The 21,521-nt window shown below is 51.0% G+C and overlaps 2 protein-coding genes across 4 annotated transcripts in view; both read right to left on the bottom strand.

The window, feature by feature from the left end:
* Window positions 1-20,249, bottom strand: part of LOC126572238 (uncharacterized) — a 41,791-nt gene extending 21,542 nt beyond the window's left edge. For 2 of the 3 annotated variants that reach the window (XM_050231387.1, XM_050231390.1), the window contains exons 1-2: window positions 20,104-20,249; window positions 15,690-15,972 (exon numbers count right to left, since the gene is read on the bottom strand). The gene's annotated coding sequence lies outside the window, so the exon portion shown is untranslated. Of the gene's footprint in view, window positions 1-15,689; window positions 15,973-19,692; window positions 19,821-20,103 lie in introns of those variants that run through there. The other variant, XM_050231388.1, reaches the window with a different exon arrangement.
* Window positions 20,250-20,626: 377 nt separating this feature from the next.
* Window positions 20,627-21,521, bottom strand: part of LOC126572239 (uncharacterized) — a 1,086-nt gene continuing 191 nt past the window's right edge. The window contains exons 1-3 of the mRNA XM_050231391.1: window positions 21,331-21,521; window positions 20,991-21,268; window positions 20,627-20,916 (exon numbers count right to left, since the gene is read on the bottom strand). The exon at window positions 21,331-21,521 is cut by the window's right edge and continues 191 nt beyond it. Coding sequence (XP_050087348.1) covers window positions 20,799-20,916; window positions 20,991-21,268; window positions 21,331-21,521 — 587 coding nt within the window. The 3' untranslated portion in view covers window positions 20,627-20,798. The remainder of the gene's footprint in view (window positions 20,917-20,990; window positions 21,269-21,330) is intronic.

Here is a 21,521-nt window from a genome sequence, read left to right as displayed (position 1 = left end):
CGGGCAAGCGTTTTGCGACCCTTTTTTGCTGATTTCTGTTGTCCTCGCTACCCACTGCACCAAACGGGTGCGTTTTTCGGTGGAGTCCCGAGTCCCGAAACGCTCCGGTCCTGACGCGAACCAGTTTCGAGGAGACAAACTTGCGCACATCGCTAAGCGATCGTCAGGCAGTGCGTATTTTATGCTGCTGCTGTTGCTGCTGCTGCTGCTGCCAACAAAACGATCGTTTCGTCGTCATTCGCCGTTTGAAATGTGGTGGTCGAGGAGTGCGCGTCCGCGCGTTTTCCCGCGTGTCCATTGATGATGGTTCGTCGACAGACGAAAGTGGAGGCAGTGGTTAATCCAAGGAATGCAACACCAAATGGCAACGGCACCGAAGCGGCACCTGATCGTTGGTGACCGATAAGCACCATTGCCAGGCACACCATTGCTTCTGCTGTTGCTGCTGCTGCTTGGCAGTGACCGCCACCAGAGCCAATGTTCTATAAAGGGACGGAGGTGCATGGTGATGCACGGCAGTGGGTGGCCGTTGCACGATCAATCGGAAAATAATTCAGGAAAAAGAATGTTAATTTGGCACGGTTGGTCGCCTGCCTTCCTTGCTGCCTTGAGCGCATCGCAAACGATCGTGGCAAGTCTCTCCGGCGAGTTCTCATTCCGATCCACGCTCTGGACCATCCGCAGGTACGGGTTCAGCATCAGGGACACCCCTTGGACTACCCTTGGCGGACGGTTTAGTAACCGTTTAACAACCCTTTTCTCCACTGTCTTGCTAGCGTGGCGGCGACAGCGGATGCGATTTCTATGCATTCTTCTCCTGTGGCCGCGCCTATCGACACACGTCATCAGACGTCGCGGTGTTCGCGTTTATGCGCCACGGTGTTCCTTCGCTTCGGCACGGTGCCGGCCTGGCCCCACAAACCCACGGGGCGGCCTGGCTCGATCTCGCTAAACGATAGATATATAGAATGCGCAATGTTTGTGCCGCATGTTGTCGTCCTCGCACGTCGCCGTTCCGGAATAGGCCAACAGAAGAGAGAAAGAGAGGGACCGTCGGCACTAATCTCACGAAACGGATCCTCCGCGTGCGCGCCTAGTGCCGCCGTGTCGGTTCCGTGGCGTGTTGTGCTAGAAGACAATGAGGAAATATTTTTCCCCAACCCCCGACCACGACCAAAGGCGTATCAGGGCAAAGCTCCATCCTCCGGGGACTGTCCGCCTCGCGCCTACTCGACCCTTTTGGTGCTGGTGGTGCTGGTGGTTATACATTTTGGCGCGCAAAGATCGTCGTCGTCGCCGTCGTCGTAGCGATCGACCGAAAGGCAGTTCTCGCACCGTCTTGAGGAGCAGCAGGTCGCGAAGGAGCAAAAACCTCTTCCACTCAAAACGGGTCTTGGAAGAGATGCCAGAGACAACCAAGCGAGCAGGTCTTATGCCAGGGAAGAGAAGAATGAACCGAAAGAAGAAAGATTGGAAAAGTGCGTGCGTAGCCGTGTGTTTGTGTCTGGTAGAGCGTTGGTTTCTCTGCTGGGACACGACGGTCACAAGAACGTACGTTATGTAATTTTTAATTGAAACAATTATTGCACGACACTCTTCCTTCCTTTTCTTGCCTTCTTGGGCCGCGTTTCGTGTCATGAACGGTGGCGGTAAGCTGTGCCAATCCGTAGTTAGTGTGATCATTTTTGGCACAGTGTGGTTTAAATGGCTTCAAATTATCATTTCAATTTGGGAAAAAAAGAAATAATAAATAAAAGATGTACTGTAAATGGATTTATCAAGTTTAAACAAAGTGCAACTTTTACAAATATCGAAACATTACGTCGGGTTACAGCAAATTGCATTCATGTCTTCAAAATCTATGGTAAAAAAGTATTTATTAAAAAAGGTAAAAGACCGTTGGCAACATTGCGCAATGTTCAGTCTATTGGATGAACATTTGTGCTGTCTCCTATTTTAATATAGATTTTTGTTCTCGCTTTTGGATATTAAAAGAATAGTTTATCTTGAATGATACTCTGATTAAATAAAAGTCCATACAAAGTTACCAACCAGCTGACAAAGATGGACTTTTTTCAAAAATAGATAGTTTTTTGCCACATCGTTTTCGAACAATGGTAAAGATTTGCATAAACTTCGTGAAGAAGAGAAAATGTAGTGGCAAGGCGAAGAATTACTTTGCTTTGCACGGAATAGAAAAAACGTTATTTATTATTAAAAAGGTTAATTATTTACTTGTAGGAAATTGAAAAAAAAACAAACGGTTTCTTTTAGAAGTTCAATCAATTTCCATCAATATCCATAAATTCCCCGACCATTTGACGCGTCGGTGCCGGTGCAAAAGACTCCCGGAGCTGCAGACGCACCCCCGAAGGGGTGTCCGGAAGAGGTCTCGTCGCTTACTTCGACATCTGTCTGTTAAGCGTTGACTAGATGCCGTGCCCGCGAGCGTGCCCATTGCTCGTAGGTTGGAACCAATTTAGAAGGCCAACACTTTTCGCAACTTGTTGCTGCTGCTGCTGCTGTTCCCACTTCGACTAATCAACCATCGGGGGCTGAATGAGGGGTGCAAGTTAGTGCTTAGTGGCACCTCGGTGAGACCAAAAAAAAACTCGCGGCAAATCGTGACTTCAGCTGATCCCGTACACCGCGCATCCGGGATCGGTCAGCGCGCCAAAGGTCACTTAGTTTCATGTTTCGTTTCGTTTCCTCTGCGTCTGTGTCTTTTTTTTTATCACCTCCAACTTAGAAAACACCCACCAACGGAAAGGCATGGCTCTTAATGTGAAATGGAGCTCAGGAGGGGGGCGTACGAGAGCACAAGTACAAGATCCGCGTCAAATCCTCGCTCCTCCTCCTCCTCCTCTTCCTGTGGCTGCTGAACCCGTAATGCGTCTCCAAATGGTGCGATCACGATCACCTGCGTAAGAGAGAGAGAGAGAGAGAGGATCGGAAGAGGGAGCGTGCGGGTGGAACCGAGGTACCTTCAACCCCTTCTTTTTGGAGGGACAAATGTGAAATGAAAGTGAAACGAGTGGCGAACCGATTACCGGCCAACCGAACCGAGCGCGGTTATTAATCAATTATAATGCAGTGTAGTAGGCTAGGGGTCCGGGCGTCAGCCAGGCGCCAGAGCCCCAGACAAGATGCGAACCCGCAGGAGGCTCAAAGGGAAGAGAGGGAAGCCGGCGAACCTTCGAACGGAGAGAAAGGACGTCAACGGCTACGCAGACACCCCACCCCACCACAGCTATAGGTCTTCATCGTCTGACAGAAAAGGAAATCCGCAAACAGACGGAGACGGATCCTGCCGACAACGACAACGACGATCACCGTGTATGGAACTGACGGAATTATGAAATTTTTCATTACTTTCCTCCTCTCCCCCCCCCCCCCCCCCCTCCAGGGAGGCCAGAAATCCTTGGGGCCAAGGGACCTTCTCCCTTTTCGGGACAAAACGAGTCGCGACGCGATGGCCGCGATGCTATGGGCCAAAAATAATCGGTAATAACCGTAGATGGGGGTACTCTTTCTCGCGAGTCCGACACGGTCCACGAACAGGACCGCATTCCCCCCCCCCCTCCCTCCTCCTTGGATGCAGCCCCGTTCGCCACATGGCAATCCATGCGCGGTGGCGGCCATTCATTCGAACGATGCATGCAATTTGTTGCCAATCGTGTCACATGTCGTCAGCGTGATATGCATTCAAAAGCAGCCAGGCAGCCAGCAGTAACAACCAGCAAACGGCCAGACATACCTGACATTTCTGTTGTGCAGCGATCGCACTACTAAGGTGTGAAGCTACCAGCAGCGTTGGAAGCATTCGGATTCGTGCGACCACCCGTTGCCACTACCGTTCTACGTGCGACGCGGTTGACAAAGAAGCTGCTGGCTGCTGGGGACGTGGGGGCTTGCAGATGGCCACCCAAATACTGTGGGAATCCGGTGTGAGCGGATGCGCTTTACGCAATCGCTGGAATACAAACATTGCGGATAAAATGCTGCCTCTTGATTGTAACGATTTTAACGCAGTGTTGTGATCGCGATTTTTAAAGCTTTCGATCGGATAAAGGATCTTGTGCTTCTTGTAGAGGGAATGTTTATCGTCAAGATCCCTAAGATCTTCAAGAATTTAGACGATTGAAAGTTTAGACAATCGAGCAACATATGACTAGCAACAGATTTAATGACGATCAATTTTAATTGATCGTTAATTTTTCCGAAGGCCAACTGTAGAACGATTAATCGGCTAACTATTTTATTATTTGAAATGAAAAATAAAGGATGCATGTCCCATTGGAAGCCTTTAAACTGCATCTTTGGTCAGCTGGAATGAACCGAAAGCTGCCTGGTAACGATCGTGTGATATTCATTTCCTCGTCGTGACTTAGTGAAGACAAAGGCACGGCATTAAGTCCAGCTGCTCCCGAGTATTGGTAGTTTCGAAGTTCAATAGGTAACGGGACCTTCCAGTCCATATTCCAACAAATTGTCACCCTTTTGCACCCCGCATACCATTCGCAAGAAATCTTATTTCCAAAAAGTATTCCAAAACTGTTCGCAATCCGTGGCACCACAATGAGTAAATAGTTTTTTTTTCCTGCAAAATCCACCAGGAAGAGAAGACATGGTCCCAAAGCATGTAAGGTGCGTTTAAATCCTTTACCTCTTGTATCCTTGCGGAACACCGACCACCGCCCGCGTGCGAATGCGTGCTTTCGGCTTTGCTTAAGCCGCTGCTTAAGATACACCAGGCGGATACCATAGGCGGATCGGTATACCATTGGAGCGCCGTGCCGAGATTGCTCACACAACGCGGAACACGCGGAACGCAAATCGTAAAAAACCCTTAAACATGACTTCAGCAGTACTATCTCGGTGTGACATACATTTTGGGGCCTCCTTCGAGTGCCGGCGGCATTTTCTGGTTTCAGGTGCGACAACGACACGATAACGACGGAAAAGGGGCTCGGGCCGGTGACGCCGCGTTCTCAGGCATCCGCTCCGCTGTTCGCTCATTCCAGGGCGGGAATACGAAGCTGGCGTAAGGTGCAAGAAGAAACGGATCGCGAGGGAGAGAAAAAGAGAGAGAGAGAGAGATAGCATCCCTCTCAGGGGGGGTGGTAGAAGCCAAAATACAATAATTTATTTGTAAAACGTTTAACGTGACGTTTTTATATATTCTGCGGCCACGCTATCCGTCGAACCGGCGGCCGGGCGAGGGCGGGAGTTTTGAAAGACGCCTCGACCTCGACCTCGGTGTTTCCTCCACCACCACCATCATCATCATCAGCGGGCGCGGCATCATCAGCCGCATCATCGGGACAGGTCGTAAACAGAAAGAAAGCTCGCGAAGCGAAAACAACGGTGGCGCGAGCAGAGCAGAGCGAGTGTCGCAGAGGCCACAAGCCATGGACCACAACCATGCGCGCGGCACACACGCATGTACACACATACCAGAAAGTAGGAAAAAAGAAATAAACCTCGTTCTTGTGAAATTTGGGTTATGGGTCGGTTCGCCCAAAAATCGGTTCGTCTTACTGTCAGCAGGATGCTGCGGTTCACAGGTTGATGGCAGAGCTCTTTGGAGCCGAACTTTCCCCGGACAAAAGTCCCAGCCAATGGTCTCGTCGAGAATCGTCAAAATTCGTAGACATGGCGGACGAGACTAGACGTGACTTGTGACTTGCCACCAGCAAGCGCCTTCCTGTTTCTGCTCTCAGAGCGTCGCTAGAGGGCTGTTCGAGCCCAGGCATTAGCTTGGTTTGGGTTGGGGGCCCAACCGTGGTGTGCCTGATTGCAACCACTCTCACTCAATGCCCGATTGCCCGATTGGTTGTCAATCACCACACCATCGCATCTTGTGCTGGTGCCCCATCTCGGGACCGGTTCCGGAGCGTAAGCCGGAACGTGAAATCGACACCGAATCGCCGCCAGTTCCCTTCTGTTCCGTCCCTCGCCACCATTAACGGCACCTGCCTGCCCGGTAGGCCGACGCATGGCGTCCAGCGACAATCAGCGATGTTGGTGTGGTAGATTCCCTATAGACGCTCTGCCAATCTGCTCCAGACTGTATCACCACCATTCACACATTAGAACCGGCCGCTGGGACGGTAGATAGAGCTGCCACGAGTCACCACCTAACGTAAACGGTTCAAATCAGATTTAGCGGACGCAACGGAGCTGGCTAGACGAGGGACGTGAGACGCAAGGCGAGCGATGGGAATGAATGGGAGGCAACCCTACACCCGGACTGGCGAGAACGTGGTGGGAGAATGGTTGATGGTTGATGAGATCATTGCCATCTCATCGGCATCAACAAGATCGGGGCCCCCGCGATGTCACTAGCACACAGACGGCACCTGCCTCCTGCCTCAGGTTGCTTTTTGGCCTTCTTGTCGCCGTTCTTCCTCTTCCTCTGGTTCTGGTGCCTTCCAACAGCAAGATCACCACGGCCACGGTTGGCTGGATCCGGTTCGAGGAGCCGAGGTGCCGAGAAGCAGCAGACGGAACTGCCGCTAACCACCGCAAATGGGAAACAGATGCGTCCGTTGCCCGGTTGCCGTCACCAGGGCCCTTTCCTACCTTCCGGATACAATTGAACCCTCCACTTCCGGCAGGTGCTTTGCCAACATGCTTCCGACAAGAGTGTTTCTAGTTCGAAGGAATGTTGAACTGCGGTTGTCGCTACCGGTCGGTAATAACTCGCAAGTTACGCACTCCGGGCAGGTGCGCATGACCTCACAGACTCACACACGCGGCCTGAGACGCTCCGTTCTTAATGTACCGCGTAATTAACCATTTGAAAGAGTAGATCCACCGTTCGGTTATTATCTCGCTGCCGTCCTTCAACTATGGTGACGACGGACGGAAGCGACGGTGGTCGAATAGTTGTGGCCCGCCACTGGTGCTCAATTCGCAGCTTCGCCAACACTCGGCAAATCGGGCGGCCAACGGTGCCACAATTGGCAGGTGCCCGGTACGGTAGGTTGAACGACCGAGCAGCAGCAGAAGCAGCAAACCTGGAACGTGGAACTTGTCTTGCCGATGAACGGCTTGAAGCAATTAGATTAGAGCACGCACACGCCGCGGGATAGAGACCGCGCGGACAGTTGGGCTTCTGCTTCCGCGCAAATTGAACAACGGACGGACGGACGGACGGAAGGACGGACAGAAGACAGCGAGCTGAGGCTGTGCTGTGTACACCCCCGGCATGACGTAAAGATGTCGCGCTAGGTGAGCGAAACCACGCAAGCGTTTCGCGATCGAGAAGGCAAACGGAGAATCTTCGCATGATCGCTAGCACGATGTGTTCAATTCAAACAGTGCTGTAGCGAGCGAGTTACGCGTGGTAAACGCATGCTGACGCAAGGTTACATGCCACATATTTGTTAGATTGGTAGTCTTTGGCTTTGAAGGTGCCTTTTCAATTCAAATTCAATTCAATTCAACCGCCACAGACTTGCGATCATTTCGCGATGGCTGAACAGAAGCACTTCGTCGTGAAATTCGTTTGACACGACAAAAAAGGATAACATAAATGGAATTGAAATCGATGTCTAAAGAGAAAACTAATAATGTAATTAATATGTAACATTCTAAAACGTTTTCATTGAAGAATAAATATTCTTGAGACTTTAATATTCAAGACTTTTCTTCGGTGAACAACACACGATCGGAAGCCTAGGCGATGATGTCATAGGATATGATTTTGACCAGACAGTCAATAATACATCCGATCGCACGATATGATCCTCCAGAATGAACCACTTCCCCACTGTTTAAGCTTCGTTTTCGGCTGTAACAAAAAGATTCCTTTCATGATAGTACATCGTGGTCCCAGACCCTGGTGTATCACCGGCTCTGTATCTCTTCCTAAACCTCGTATCACTGGTGAGGGATATCGATTTCCGTACTTTTTCCCCCGTACCGAACTGCGGACCTGCCCTTAACAAGCCGTGCATGCCGTGTTGCAGCAGTGAACCCGAATGAGGCCACGTGTGCTCGAGCTTGACCCGCTTTCGGGGTGCCTCACGAAAACTCCCTCCCCCCCCCCCCCCCCCCCGCCCCGGAAACGACCTGCCCCTGGGCCAGGCCGACCAGTGCGCAGCAGGTCCTTTCTTCCACTTTCTGCCACGCGGCAAGCACCGGTGCACAACCGGCAGGTCCGGCCATTGGCCATTGCTTTGAAATTGTAATTGAATTCACCGACACCGAGGCACGACACACTCCCGCAGGTCCGATCGATCGGCTTCTTGCGCGTCTTGCCGATCAGCCGGTTCAAGCCTTTCGGCGTCCCCTTCTCTCCGCCCCCCTCCCCCCACCTCCTTGTCTGCTCGTGCTCGTGCCGCCACACAAAACCTGACACAAACGAACGGTTACTCCCGACAACCAATCTTTCGATTTCCTTTCATCGGCACCGCCCTGGATGACTGGCTGACTGGCTCGTTGGCTGGCCAATTCAAAGTCTCGCCATACAAGCGCAGCCATAACGTATCGCGGTTTTGCGGAAGAGCCACAGAACCTGCTCCACACCCAGGCACCAACCAAGCAGCAACCGGTGCATGTCTCTGGCTGCCCCTTGTCAAAGTGGTGCTGCCCATGCCCCCCCAATGGGCGGCTCACGATGCTCACCCCGGATCAAGGCATCGGCGCAAAACTCTCTAGCCGTCGGTGTTCACCCCAGCCAGCTCGTTCGTTCGCTCGCTCGCTCGCTCGGACCATCTTCCAGCCAGCCGAACGTCACGATTCCACGATTCCGCGGCGTAAAGCGTATGCGCAGCCTCAAGTTTCGAGGCAGCAGGTTTATGGTGTCCAGCAGAGTGTGCCGCACACACATTCGCATACTCGTTTCAACAACAACAACATTGGAGCCAAGGGATCAAAAAGCTTTGGCTCTGGCTTTGGTTGGATCTCCCCAAAAGCCAAGTGATCCGCTGATCAGGTGATCGACTTTGACACTTGTTGTTGTTGTTGTTGTTGTTGTTGTTGCTTTTGTTGTTCGGCAAATCGGGAACGATCGCCGACCGGGGAGCCAGAGAAAGAGAACAATGATAGAAAAGGGGAGAGAGAGAGAGAGAGAGAAAGCGAGAGACCTATCTCGTCAGAATTCGATTCGAAATCGAACAAAACTCATCCCAAGCGGCCTAACGATCAACCATCAGCCATTCGATCGAAGCGAGCGATCCGGGGGGAGGGGGGGCGGGCTCAGCGACACCCTCCCAACCAGTAACCAGTAACCGGATCACTCCCCTGTGGGAATTGATTGCTGCACACACGCAAACATACACAGCACAACATAAGAAAAGATGCTGATGAAGATGACGATGGTGGTGGCACTCCGGGACAACTGAACGAACGAACGAACGAACGAACACACCTCTCGAAGAGCGTTCGCGAAGAAGGTGCGCGCAGGTGACGTGCCCGTGGCTGCTCGCTCGACACCCGTACGTGGCCACCGCCGCCTGCCTGACGTTCGAGAGTTGTTGACCTACATTTGTCGTGGGCCTCCTCCCTAACCTCCCACTCGGCCCCTCCACACTTTCCAGCATCCAGCGCCAGACCCCCTGAAGGCTCAATCGGTTTCTGTGTGTGGAAGCTTTCCCTCGGGATTGCCACCACTCCAACCTTCCCCTGGCCACTACCTCCTCCTCCTCCTTCTCATCATCCTCTTACGGCCATCACTTTCCTCCTTAACCTCCTGTTGTTTGGCGACCAAAACCGAGCGACGTCATCGCCATCGCCGGGCACCGGAAGCTGCGGTACCGAGCGAATGGCCTGATCGTCTAACCTCCGGCCCGGCGTGTTGTGCCTTTTGTTTGAGTGACAAACGTCGTTCCATCGTTTCCACTATTCCGCGTGGCGTGCACCAACGGTCAAAATCGTGCAAATGGTAATGTGCCAACCAAAAGGGGTACGGGGGCACTCTGGTGCACCGAGCCCTCGCCCCGCAGTACAAAGCCCGTACACCACACCATTAGCCCAGTTCGCAATTCGGAAGGGCACACGAAACCAAACGAAAAACAAGTCCCTCTTTGCGAGTAGCAGGAACTAAAGAAAAGCTGCTTAAGGGAACGACCACACGATTGCACCGGTCACTGGGCCCCGGGACCGCGGCAACATTGTAGCGAGAACGGGTGTGTTGTCAGCTTTCATGTGGCTGGAGGAACCATTAAATGGTGCATTTCGGCATGCTATCACGAAACGGGCGTAAGTAGCTCACGCGGCAGGGGCTTGCCAGGATAATAAGGCTTAACCGGGGATCGCTGCACCGGCGTCGGCGCTTTCGTGGTCTAATTGGTTCGTTGCCGTTTTTTTTTGCGACATTGGCGCTCTTGAACCTTCGCAGGGGAAAAGGAATAAATTTCGATGCTGGCTTTCCTCGCAGATTGCTTTGATGCGATCTCTTTTAAGGATGGGATTCAAACCAGTTTACTGCTTTAGCATAGAATGTTTTGCAGTTTCCAAATTTCCGGAGCATGGCATTCTATCAGTTCTTAGCTTGTAGTAACATGGTAGATATCGTTACAAAGAGAATGCTGGAGGGGAAAAATGTATGTAATCGCTGTACCAATGGTGAAAGGGAATCGTTTGCAGCTCTTTCTCTTCATGGCATGGATTTATCCCCAAAATACTCGTCCACAAATCGATGGGTATAGATATTCTTACTTACTTACTTATCTATTTATCAAGCACTACAACCGAGCATCTCGACCGAAATATTCACCGATAGATATTCTATATATCTAAATCATTTGCGACTTACCATCGAACAACGTTTGCCAGGAGAATATTTTAAAGAGAATCGCGTTTGATTCGATTTCCTTTCTTGAATATTCAATATTCCACTAAAAGTCCACAAAAACTCCATAATATCACTTGATTACACGAAACAGAAGCCTTTTACTAGCAGTTTACGGATGGGTTACATTTGGTTGCAAACCTTTGATAAACCGCCGCAGCTACTGTCCACAGCTTGCTATGTGAGGTTTCCTGATGGTGTCGCATGATCGGTTTGCTTCGATTCAGGGTGCTTCTATGTGGAGCTGCCTGAAGTTCTAGAAATTGCTTTAGCTCGCATGTTTTTCGGGGTCTTCTATTTTTTAGGCATAAAAGTAGTAAAATCGGTCCAGTTATGAACTTATTTCGATTTAATTTGGTACATTTTGTTTTCTACTTTTTCTGAACGATCTTGGTGTTACAGTTTGAAAGAAAGAATAAACCATTTCAAGATGATGATTCCCAGGTTTATCTCAAAAGTTGTACAAATTCCCACGAAACAGTTATACGTTTATGGACGGTGCAATGCAATGTTTCAGATATTCAAGGTAAAATTGATGACACACTAAATCTAACTACCATTAAATCTAACTAGCAATTTCGTAGATTTCAACCCATACAAATCCCCTTTGCTGCGCTGCGCCCAAAAAAAGGAGCCTCCATGTGGGCTTTTCTGAGTTTGCCACGCGTCGTCGGCAGACGAAAACGTCGGATATTAACTTTTATGATGGACAATCGCGGTATTCCCTTCCATAACCGGGGCACTATCCGGCTAGTAAATTCTTCCAAACATGGAGCAATACTCCATATTTAGGGAGGCCAAGATCATTGCCGTAAAGCGAGCACACTAGCACTAAAGCCGCTGGTTCTCCCACTTCTCCCGAAATAAATCCATCGCCCCCCGCCACCCCGAAAGGGATGTGAAGAGCCAAAAAGGCTATTCACATCCCCTTCTAGGAGACTAATAACGTCTCGAATCGGCGACCGTATGGGTAATAAACGCTTTACAACCGAATGACTGACCACCATTGGCATTGGCTCGTAAAACAAGCGACGCAAACAAGTTCCATAGGTCACTCTCATGACGTCACGAGACGGTCAGTTTCCGATCCGAAATCGATCACTTACTTTTAATTAACGATGCATGCCGTCCACCACGTCTGACCTTCGCAGCACAGGAGAGGAGAAGTGGTGTGTTGGTGAAGATGAAATTCTCGTTAGCAGAATCAACCGACCGATCCGATCACACCCTCGATCGATCTCGGTTCATCTAACACGACCCGAAACACCACAGTTTGATCGAACCCGGGACAAAGATGTTATCCGAACCGCGGATCGGCCCCGTATGGCGCAAAGGAACTAGAATTATTTACGGGTTTATGGCGGGTTGCACGTGGTCTCGCGTTAACCTTTGGCCACGATCGATGGTGCAGTGCGGTGCAGCACACAACACCCTCCTGGCACCCCGTTGCTGATGCTGCTGCTGCTGCGAAGGTAACTTTTATATTATCTATCTTTATTGGTTTATTAATTTTACCGTTCCAGCCACAGTACGCCCGGACTGGCTGGCTACCAATGGTTCCACTGGTGGCTTGCTCGCTCGCTAGCCCTGACCCAGCTTTATGCGCTCCCGCCGGCACCGGCCACCGAGCATAACCATAAATCCACACCTTTTTCCCGCTGCGCATTAATGGATCGATTGGCTTGGCGTAGACCCAGACGGGGGAGAGGAGACAAGACCCCCCCCCCCCTGCGCTATAGGTAAAAAAGGGGTCGCGGGGAGTGTTTCCAATGTCAACGTCTTGGATTGCCGGGTTAACTTGCGCTTGCGTCAAAGCGATCGAGCGATCGAGCGAGTGAGACCCTCGCGTTCGCTCGTCTGTTCGCCGCTCAATCAGTTCTGCGGGTCGCGGACACGGGTCGGTTAGTCCCGTGGTTCGCGATCGAACGCGAGGTGTACCGTCCGGTGTACCCTTTTGCATCGGTAATACCACCATACCACCAGCAGCACCACCGCTGCCACCGTCGCCACTGACGCCCTAAATAAATATTTTTCTTACACTCCACCACGAGACGCGACGACAGGCTACCGGATCACGGGTGGCCAGGGGGAAGGCGGGGAAGGGGGAGGTTCGTTGGAGCCTTCTGGTGAACACAGACGCCTCACGGTCCCGATAGGCTCGAGCGCGCGCAGTTTGCTAAAACCGTGGGAACCAAAACGCACTCAGAGAGCTTCCCCCAGGAGAGGGAAAGGAGAGGGAAGGTACTGGTGTGTGCTGCAGCATTCGCTGCGGAAGTCAACTACACAACTGCATGACGAATCGGTTCGGAAAGCGATTGGATTCCCCTCCGGGGGAGAAACACGGGAGATGCTCTGGTGCCGAGAGCAGAAGGTATCTACGTTCTGCTCGATACGAACGGTACCGTTGACGGATGATTCAAGTGTTTACCAGTGTATGTGTGCCCGTTGGCCATCGCTTTCCCATTTCCGGTCCAAGCTCCACGTTCTCGTGACCAGCCAGGGCTTATCTTTTTCTCTTCCTTCAAAAAAAAAATTTCGGTCAACACTGTGCAGCTGTCCGCGGGCCGCGTCTCTCTGTGCGAGTCTGTTTCTGTTGATTTTTCCCCAGTACGCCGCATGTTTACCGACCGACAAGACCGAATCCGGGCCCCGGGACAGAGCCGCAGAGTCGAAACACGGACCAGATGATGATAAGAGAGTGACCGTGACTCATTGGCAATGATCGACAACACCACGTCCATAACACAAAGAATTAGCATTCGTTTGTCGTTCCTCACGCAGACCACCCACGGCGGTGCGTGGAGTGGATCCGGTTCTTACGTGTGTGCGCTGTTCGCAAACCAACGTCGTTCGACGTTCAAACTAAATTCCTCTCTTCCCGGGCGCTAGCAGTAGCAGGCGATGACACCCGTCTGCTGAAGCTTGGTTCCAAATTCAAGCGTTCAAAACGAACGTAAAAGGGTGCACGGAGGACGACAAGGCTTTTCTGCCGGACTTCTACACTCCTGCGCTTTTCAGGTCCTCCTGCTGCTGCTGCTGCTGCTGCTGTTGGTGATGCACATAAAAAACCATTTCACTGCAGCAGCGAAAGGTGAAGGTTAAAAATGCGCACCGGATTACGGCAAGTTTTGGGGGTTTCAATGGGCTTTGAACGGAGTTTCCGCAACAGAACGATCAAAGGGTAAGCCAACGGAAGCTATTTCACTAGGAATTGAAATAGTTTACAGGGAAAACTAAGTGGAAATTGTTGTCGGACGCGAGAAACTGAAACTGCAATATCGTTCGGGCACCTTATCGTTTGGCGAAATTTACCGACGACGAAAGACTTGAACGCCGCGTCAAGAAAGGAACCTCAAGCACGGCACCACGGAAGGCATCGGCTTCTTGTTCTCGTTCGCTCGCTCGCTCCCAAGGGGCCGTACAAGTGAAAGTGCTGTTGTCGTCGTCGGTATCGATGATTTCCCCTTTTTCACGATTCCCCGTTCCCGAGTGCAGGTCACTACGGTCGTTTCGTCGGTCGAAATTTGAAAGTAGCGCGGCATCGATGCGAAAGTTTATTTCTCCAATCCGCTCCGCTCTTCTTCCGCTTGGGCCGTTCACGCCACCGAATTCACCACAGGTTAGGTGTGCCCGGTGAAGGTCACATGGAGTGCACTCTGTTTCCGCCTCGCAGTGAAGCCAGTACGATCACCGAACCCTGGCGACTTGGATGGATAGCAGAGAAAAAGGGAAACATGTAAGCATCGGGGATACAGTGTCTCGCAACTCGAAACATTACACCTTCGTCACTCGCTCGCTTTGTGCTCTCTAGAACCAAACGGTTTTGTTATCGTCATGAAACTTGAAACGCAGGAAGAACCACACTCTACGCACTGCAGCACACCACCGTTCTCTTTCTCTCTCTCTCTCCTTGCATTTGGCATTTCGATTGTCGGCCAGCCCTAGAGGTAAGATGAGTCGACCGGAACCAACCGTACACCGACGCTAACAATCTCACCCGGGAGGGGGGTGGAGGATCCGATTGCTTAATCCTCATCCTTGGTTTCGGTCACCTCGGGGCTCGGCCCCCGATGCGGATCAGCAATGAAGTGCAGACACCCTGAGCGACCATACGGCCACACAATGTCTCCAGCGATCCCCTCCCTGGCCCTGGTATCAACGAAAGGTTCGTGGGAAAAAAAAACGACGGAATCTTGATGATGATCGTTCGTCACTGCCCTGCGTCACTGGAGCGATTGGTGTGATTATGGACAACAAAGTTGTTGTGACCGAAGCGCCGCCGAGAGCGAGCGAGAGAAACACTGCAATCAAGGTGCGCATGTGTGTCTGTGTGCGGTTTGACGATCGCCAGACCCTTTTGCATGCCCACACCTTTCGGACACTCTCTGGTCTATCCCGGGAATCAGTCCGGGAGGATCGTGGTGGAAAAGCTTTTAACATCTGCCGACGCACGAACCCTCGCCCGACGTTGGCCTTAAAAGCACACTCCATGCAGCTCCGTGGCACCGCAGTGTCCATGTGTATGCTAAATCCACCTCATAACGGACAGAACCCCCTTTGGGCCCCCACCCCCCCAAAGGGACCGGCACGAGACTCAACGATGAGCGATGGCTATGATCCGATGGATCCTTCGGTCGATCTTCGATGCTCATCAATCACTCTGCCTCGCGGCGTCTGTGTACCGCTGTGTTTGTGTGTGCTTTCAGGTCGCCGAGAATCGAGAATCGCCTTTGTTGGGAGTGTAACGACGACGGCGACGGCGAGTTAGAAAGGAGTGTCCGTTTTACGTTTCCATCAATTCGCCCCTTTGAAGCATTGCCGAAAGCAGTGGGGCCGCTCACGCGTATCACACCCATACACACCCTCTGTCTGTGTGCCTTTTACTCACCATCTCACATGCTAAACAGCGCCATCCAGCACGGTGCCAGCAGCCGTTCCTGGCGTTCCTGGCGTTCCCGGCGTTCCAGGGTGTCGCGGCGCTGGCGATGATCGGTGACGCAGGTTGTTGTGTTGTGTCCAGCAAACCGACGACGACTCACACACTCTGACGATTGGTCCGTGAATTCACGATCCGTTTTTCACTACTTGGGCACAGAGATCGCACACTGATGGCTGCTGGTGATCACAACACAGAAAGATTCGTTGTTGGTGATGATGCTGCTGCTGCTACGCTGTTAAACAAGGGTGTAATGGGGGCGTTGAGTGGTTTTGCACGATCATTACAAGCACACACAGGCACACGCAGGAGGGGGGGCCAAGAATCATAATGTATCCGTTTATGCAAACCGGTTGATCACCGATCGTTAGTGTTACCGCGGAGTAGTCACCAAAACGCGTCACGTAGTAGTTCATTGTGTCCCGTTGCACTTCACAATTCGACGCACACTAACACAAACACACAGACACAGACACAGAGAAACGCTAAGTGTATTCTAGCGCAACGCGAATCGATCGATCGATTCGCGCGGATCCATTTCATCATCATCCCACCCCCCGCCCGCTAATGTGTTAAACAACAACCCTCCGAGAGAGAGAGAGGAGGCCAGGCCGAATCGAATTGTGGCCTGGCCGCCTGTCATGCGCAACGGTGCCAAACCAGGCCAGGCGACGAACTGGTGGTTGTCTGATTTATGCCCCAGACCCTAGATCACACGTTTTGGGGTTGCGCAGCCGTCCGTCGTTGAGCGCGATGTCAACCACCTCCCCCGGGGAAAGGATGAATCACATCGAGTAAAGGGAGCAACAGCAGCGGCGTAGAGTGAGGTGAACAGAGCAGCGGGTTCCATAATGTAATCAATTACGTTTGCCACAAAACCACTAAATCACCGATGACCAAGATTGAGAGCAAGGGAGCGCCTGGCGTGGCCTGGTGTGGCCTGGCCGCTTCTGGAAATCGGTCGTGCAGTGACCATTTCAAACTTCCTTAGCCCCAAAGGGCATTCAAATTCGAATAATTACCGAGCACTTTATTCAAACCAAAACAAAGCGCAACAATCGGCTACTAGACAAGGCACTGGAGGTGAGTCATACGGCGCATGAGACACCCTCGGTGGTCACCAAAACAAGGTTCCAGGAGGCTCGATCGATTGTTTTGTCGGGGCGCGATCCAGTGGCCCCCCAGTAATTATGGACAAACAACAGATCGCTCGATCGCAACCCTGATCGCGTCGCTGGCCAAGAAAGGCCTTCACGAACGTGTGCAGACACGGCACGACTTAATGAGGAAGCTGCCGGGCATCGTCGACAAATCGACGGCGTTTGCGTTGTTGGCACGGAAGGAAAGCAACGCAAACGGAACGTCTGAGGAAAGCGCCTACTGACCACCACCCGGATTGGCAAACAAACACTGGCGGGTAGCGTGTAATGTGTCTTCTGGTTTATGCCATCACCCCTCCCTGTACCTCCTCCTCCTCCTTCTTGGACCACCCTCAATGAACGCGCCGCCAATGGGGTTAATGTAAATTATAGTGCCCCGTGGTTTATTTGGTTTTCGCCTGTTTTACCTTCTCCACGCCGTGCCGTGCCATGCGCCCCGTTCATTAGATGTTGAAGTGTGTGGATCACAAAGAGAAATAGAGAGAGAGAGAGACGGAAGGGGTGCCCCGGAACGTTATTGTTGTTATTAGTGTTGTTATTGGGTGGCGGTATGTTCATTGCGCGGAAGGTGGCCGGTGCGAATAACCAACCGGTTAGCCATAACCGATGTTCGTTCGTTCGTTATTACGATCCAGCGGAAGGGAAATGGGGGAGGGAATTGGGCAAACATTCCGTTCCATCATTGGCGTGGCGCCAAAAAATTAAAAATGCCTCACCGCGCGGCCATTAATTGGGAGGGATGGTGGAAGTGGAGCCAAAGGGTGGAAGGAGCTAGGTGGATGAGGCCACCTTCAGGCATGGCTAGGTCCCCCCACCCCTCCAGGGCGAACCCGTCAATTGTTGTTGTGCTGTGTATAGACGGCATCTTAGTAGCCTTAGTCCCCATTCGGTTTGATTGCAGAACAACAAAATGCGGTGATGATCATAGTAAGCATGAAGCGCCGAATAATAAAGGAGTAGAGAGTGTGCCTACAACGTGTACTTCGGGACATCAAGCGTCTTTTTTGGAGAAAAGCAATATCTTGGAAACTTGTTCATCAGGACGGTAGTAAGTCTATCTTGCGTCTGCGAGCTGCTGCAATAGTGTATTAGTTAGTATTCATGATCTAGACTCGGTTTCAGGCCTGCGTTTGCCAATTACGTCACCTATAGCATGAACAACCGATTATGGCGCGATCAACTTCGAATTTCCACCATTTTATGTAAAGTGATCGAGATAATAACTAAGCAATTGTTACTATTTATAGAACTAATAGTTTTCATTCTAGATATGAAAAAAATGTCGGTGTGTTAAGGATCAGAACATTTAGGGCACTACGGCCATAGAGGAATATTTAAAATTATTGCGGCTATGGACATGAATTCAGATCACAGTAGCCCAGCTAAATGCAAAAAACAGAAAGTACGGCATACGTTGTAGATCATGATCACCAGATGTTTATGGAATCCTCCAAGAACTTAACCAAAGTTTCCTTCACAGAAGTTGATCAAACAGGGAACTTATATAGTATAGGCGCTCCTCTTCTAGTTTGTTTTCCATGAAACTTTGCAAGTAACGGTAGCTCTTCCTTTGAGGAATGCCTTTTCCCTTATAAATTGCCGCCACAGTGTCAATTCCCGAAAGCATTCCGTTACTGTTTTATAGAAATATTCAACGAAACCCCCCGGAAAGCTTATGCAATATGCCATCATATTAAGCCATTACCTCTGCAGGAACACCCAAAGGGTGGACGAAAGGGGCACACCACGGTAATGCACCAGCGCTACCGCTTCCAGATATCGGCCCCCGGTGGTCACAGGTGCGAACAGCGAAGCGTGACGAACCGCAGCGGCACGTCACAAACCGGTGCACATCTAATTTCCGTTGGCCAAGACATTGGCACGACTAGCTAGCGACCCCCTTCACGCAACGCGCGTCAAGAAATTGACCAACCTGAACCACCACCACTGCCGTCGGTTTCGTTTGCTTTCATAATGCGTGGACGAAACGGAACAACGGACCCAGGAGCAAGCATCGAACCTCGAAGGCTCGATGGCACTTCGGAAACGGTCCATTCAAATGGAAACCCTTCCACCGCAGGGGAGTGCTGCAAAACCAGGAGGGCATAGCGATCGCCCCTTCTTCTTGGCGTTCGGCCAACGGCTGCCTTCCATGCACGTTAACGCTGGCTTCTACTTTTCTTGGTTCAACTCTTTCCTCGTTTTTTTTTTATCATTTAGGTGCTGCCGCTGATGCTGCTCCTGCTTGGGGTCGTCCATGCACAAACACACACTCACACAGGCGCGCCCGAGATTTGGTGGCCGCTGCAAACCGGCCCCATCACAAACGACGATATGGCAGAGGGACGGGCGAGTGACGGTGGTCGGGGAGCGGTGTTTCGAATTTTATTTGAAAACCAAAACGCGACGGGACCCCAACGGCAGGACGGCGACGGTGTATGGGTGTTACCCCGGGGGGGTTTTTTTTTACCGTTTTTAGCGTCCGTGGTCGCGGCACGGACGAAAGATGCAATCGAATAAGAGATTCGCAACACCTTTCTGGCGCGTTCTGGAGCGCCTGTCTCGGAACGTTGAGCGACTGGACCATAAGGAGGGGAGATGGGAATCGAGAATTTTGGTTGCACACCGTTGTGTTTGTGTGTGCGTGTATGTGCGAGTGGGTAAGATTTGGGGCACACGTACGTTAGCACGGAAGACTAGCTGCCGGCAAAGCACGCTGTTTCAGGTCCTGCTTCAAGCAACCACAACGGGAGACCTTTTGCCGGTCGTAGCAGGCACCATTTCACTTCACTTACGATTTCGACGGCTACTATTTGAACGCAGAGCACTGTTGGAGTTCACAACATTTTTGGTACGATCGTTGCACCAACAAAAAACACGCAACTAGGCAACAGGCACCGCACTCAGGTCACTAGATATCGGACTCACATAATGCCCCCCCAACGGTGAGGACAAGGTGTAGAACGGTTTGTGAAGCGATTATTTCCGCACGATATTCCGTCGCGAAAAGGGTGACGCTCGGCAGCAGCAAGTGTACGTTCCGGGCGGCAAGAATTCCAGCGGAGCACAAAACACGTTAACCAGCGAATAGCGCAGCGCTCGAGATTGCGAAACTCGTGAGGTGCGTTGCGAGGTGCAAGGATTTTGAATGGGGGTTTCGGGAGCACAACGCAACGGAGGCGAGGATCCCAGCCTTCCTTACTTACCACCAAGCACCAGCGTTCCGTAACAGGAACTGATCAAAATGCAACTGAAACTATCTCCTGCTGGCACTCATGGAAGCAGCCAGTGCGCACCACAAACGACCGGAAAGTTTGTCTTTGCGAAGCGGCGGGCCAACGTGACCTCCGCCTTCAACCGCCGATTTCAAACTCACCCGACCACCGATGGCCCGAAGCCCGAACGGCCCGAACCACCGTACGATCGGTCGTGTGATTGCTTGTGTTTCTCTTTTCTACGGGGCCGTTGAAATGTTTGTCCCTGCGTAAAAAATAACTAAAACGATCATGATCTCCGGTTTTTCCGTTTTGAAACTAAGTGCAATACTAATTTACTATCTTGGGAAAGCCATCAGCCATTTGAAAGATTTATTTTGTAATTTCGGTGTAGAATTATTCCGCATTTCTTTTGTTCTACAAAATGAACAAGGATTTCTTTTTAAAAAAGGGGCGATTGAAACCCAAAACTCCTTTTCTTTGGATATTTTCTCCTTTCCTTCGTTCTTCTGATAAGGTAATCGCAAAGTGTTTTGTCGGTCATACAATCATGAGTCACTGGCCATACAATACATCACCATAAGGAAAATCAATAATTACAATCGCTTTACGATTTATTTACTCCATATCAACTAAAAGCGTTTACTGAGCAACATTTCTTCGACTAAAAATGTCCTAATGAAATCTCAGTTCGTGTTACTTGTTACTTGTTCTTCATCGATGACCAAACTCATCAACTTCAGACTTTTGCTCTTGATGCCGTCCAGCGTGTATTTGGGGTTGACTTTGACGAATTCATTACAGCTACGTGCAGGATAGAGAAGGACACAAAACATAAATGAGGCGCTTGTGCAGATTCATTACCATCCCCTACTTACGGCATTTCAACATCTGTTTTGAAACCAGCCTTTGCCGCCGCTTTCTGCGATCCAATGGCCGTAAAGGTAGTGTTCGTGAGCTTCAATCCGAAGGCACGGCAGATGGGAACACGTGCTTTGAGAATTTCCGTGGCTATCCCTAGACCACGAAAGCGCGTGTTAACGCTCAGACCGTACGCGGTCAGATACTTGTCGACACCGTAGCGCTTGTACAATTCAGCCAATTCGCTAATGTGATCGTTGATTCCAATTATTTTCCTCAGCTTCTCTGTTTTTATCTACAGATTTGGAAGATATTTTTAAATTTAAACTAAAAATCAATGTTTTAATTCAAACATACCAGCTTCATATAGTCCTCCTTCTTGTCGTCAGCCGACGATATCGTCAGTATGTTAGCACCGGCCAGCTCTTTCGATCCTTCCTTGTAGCACACGATCGTTAGTCGCTGGGTTAGGGTATGCCCCCAGAACATCATAATCTCCTCGTATGCCTCGGCATCCTGTCGGATTCCACTTTGTGCACAGAGGGGCT

The sequence above is a fragment of the Anopheles aquasalis genome, chromosome 2, assembly GCF_943734665.1.
Source record: "Anopheles aquasalis chromosome 2, idAnoAquaMG_Q_19, whole genome shotgun sequence".
Classification (NCBI taxonomy): Eukaryota; Metazoa; Arthropoda; class Insecta; order Diptera; family Culicidae; genus Anopheles; species Anopheles aquasalis.
The sequence above is the reverse complement of the archived record's forward strand: the minus strand, read 5'-3'. Positions and strand labels throughout refer to the sequence as shown.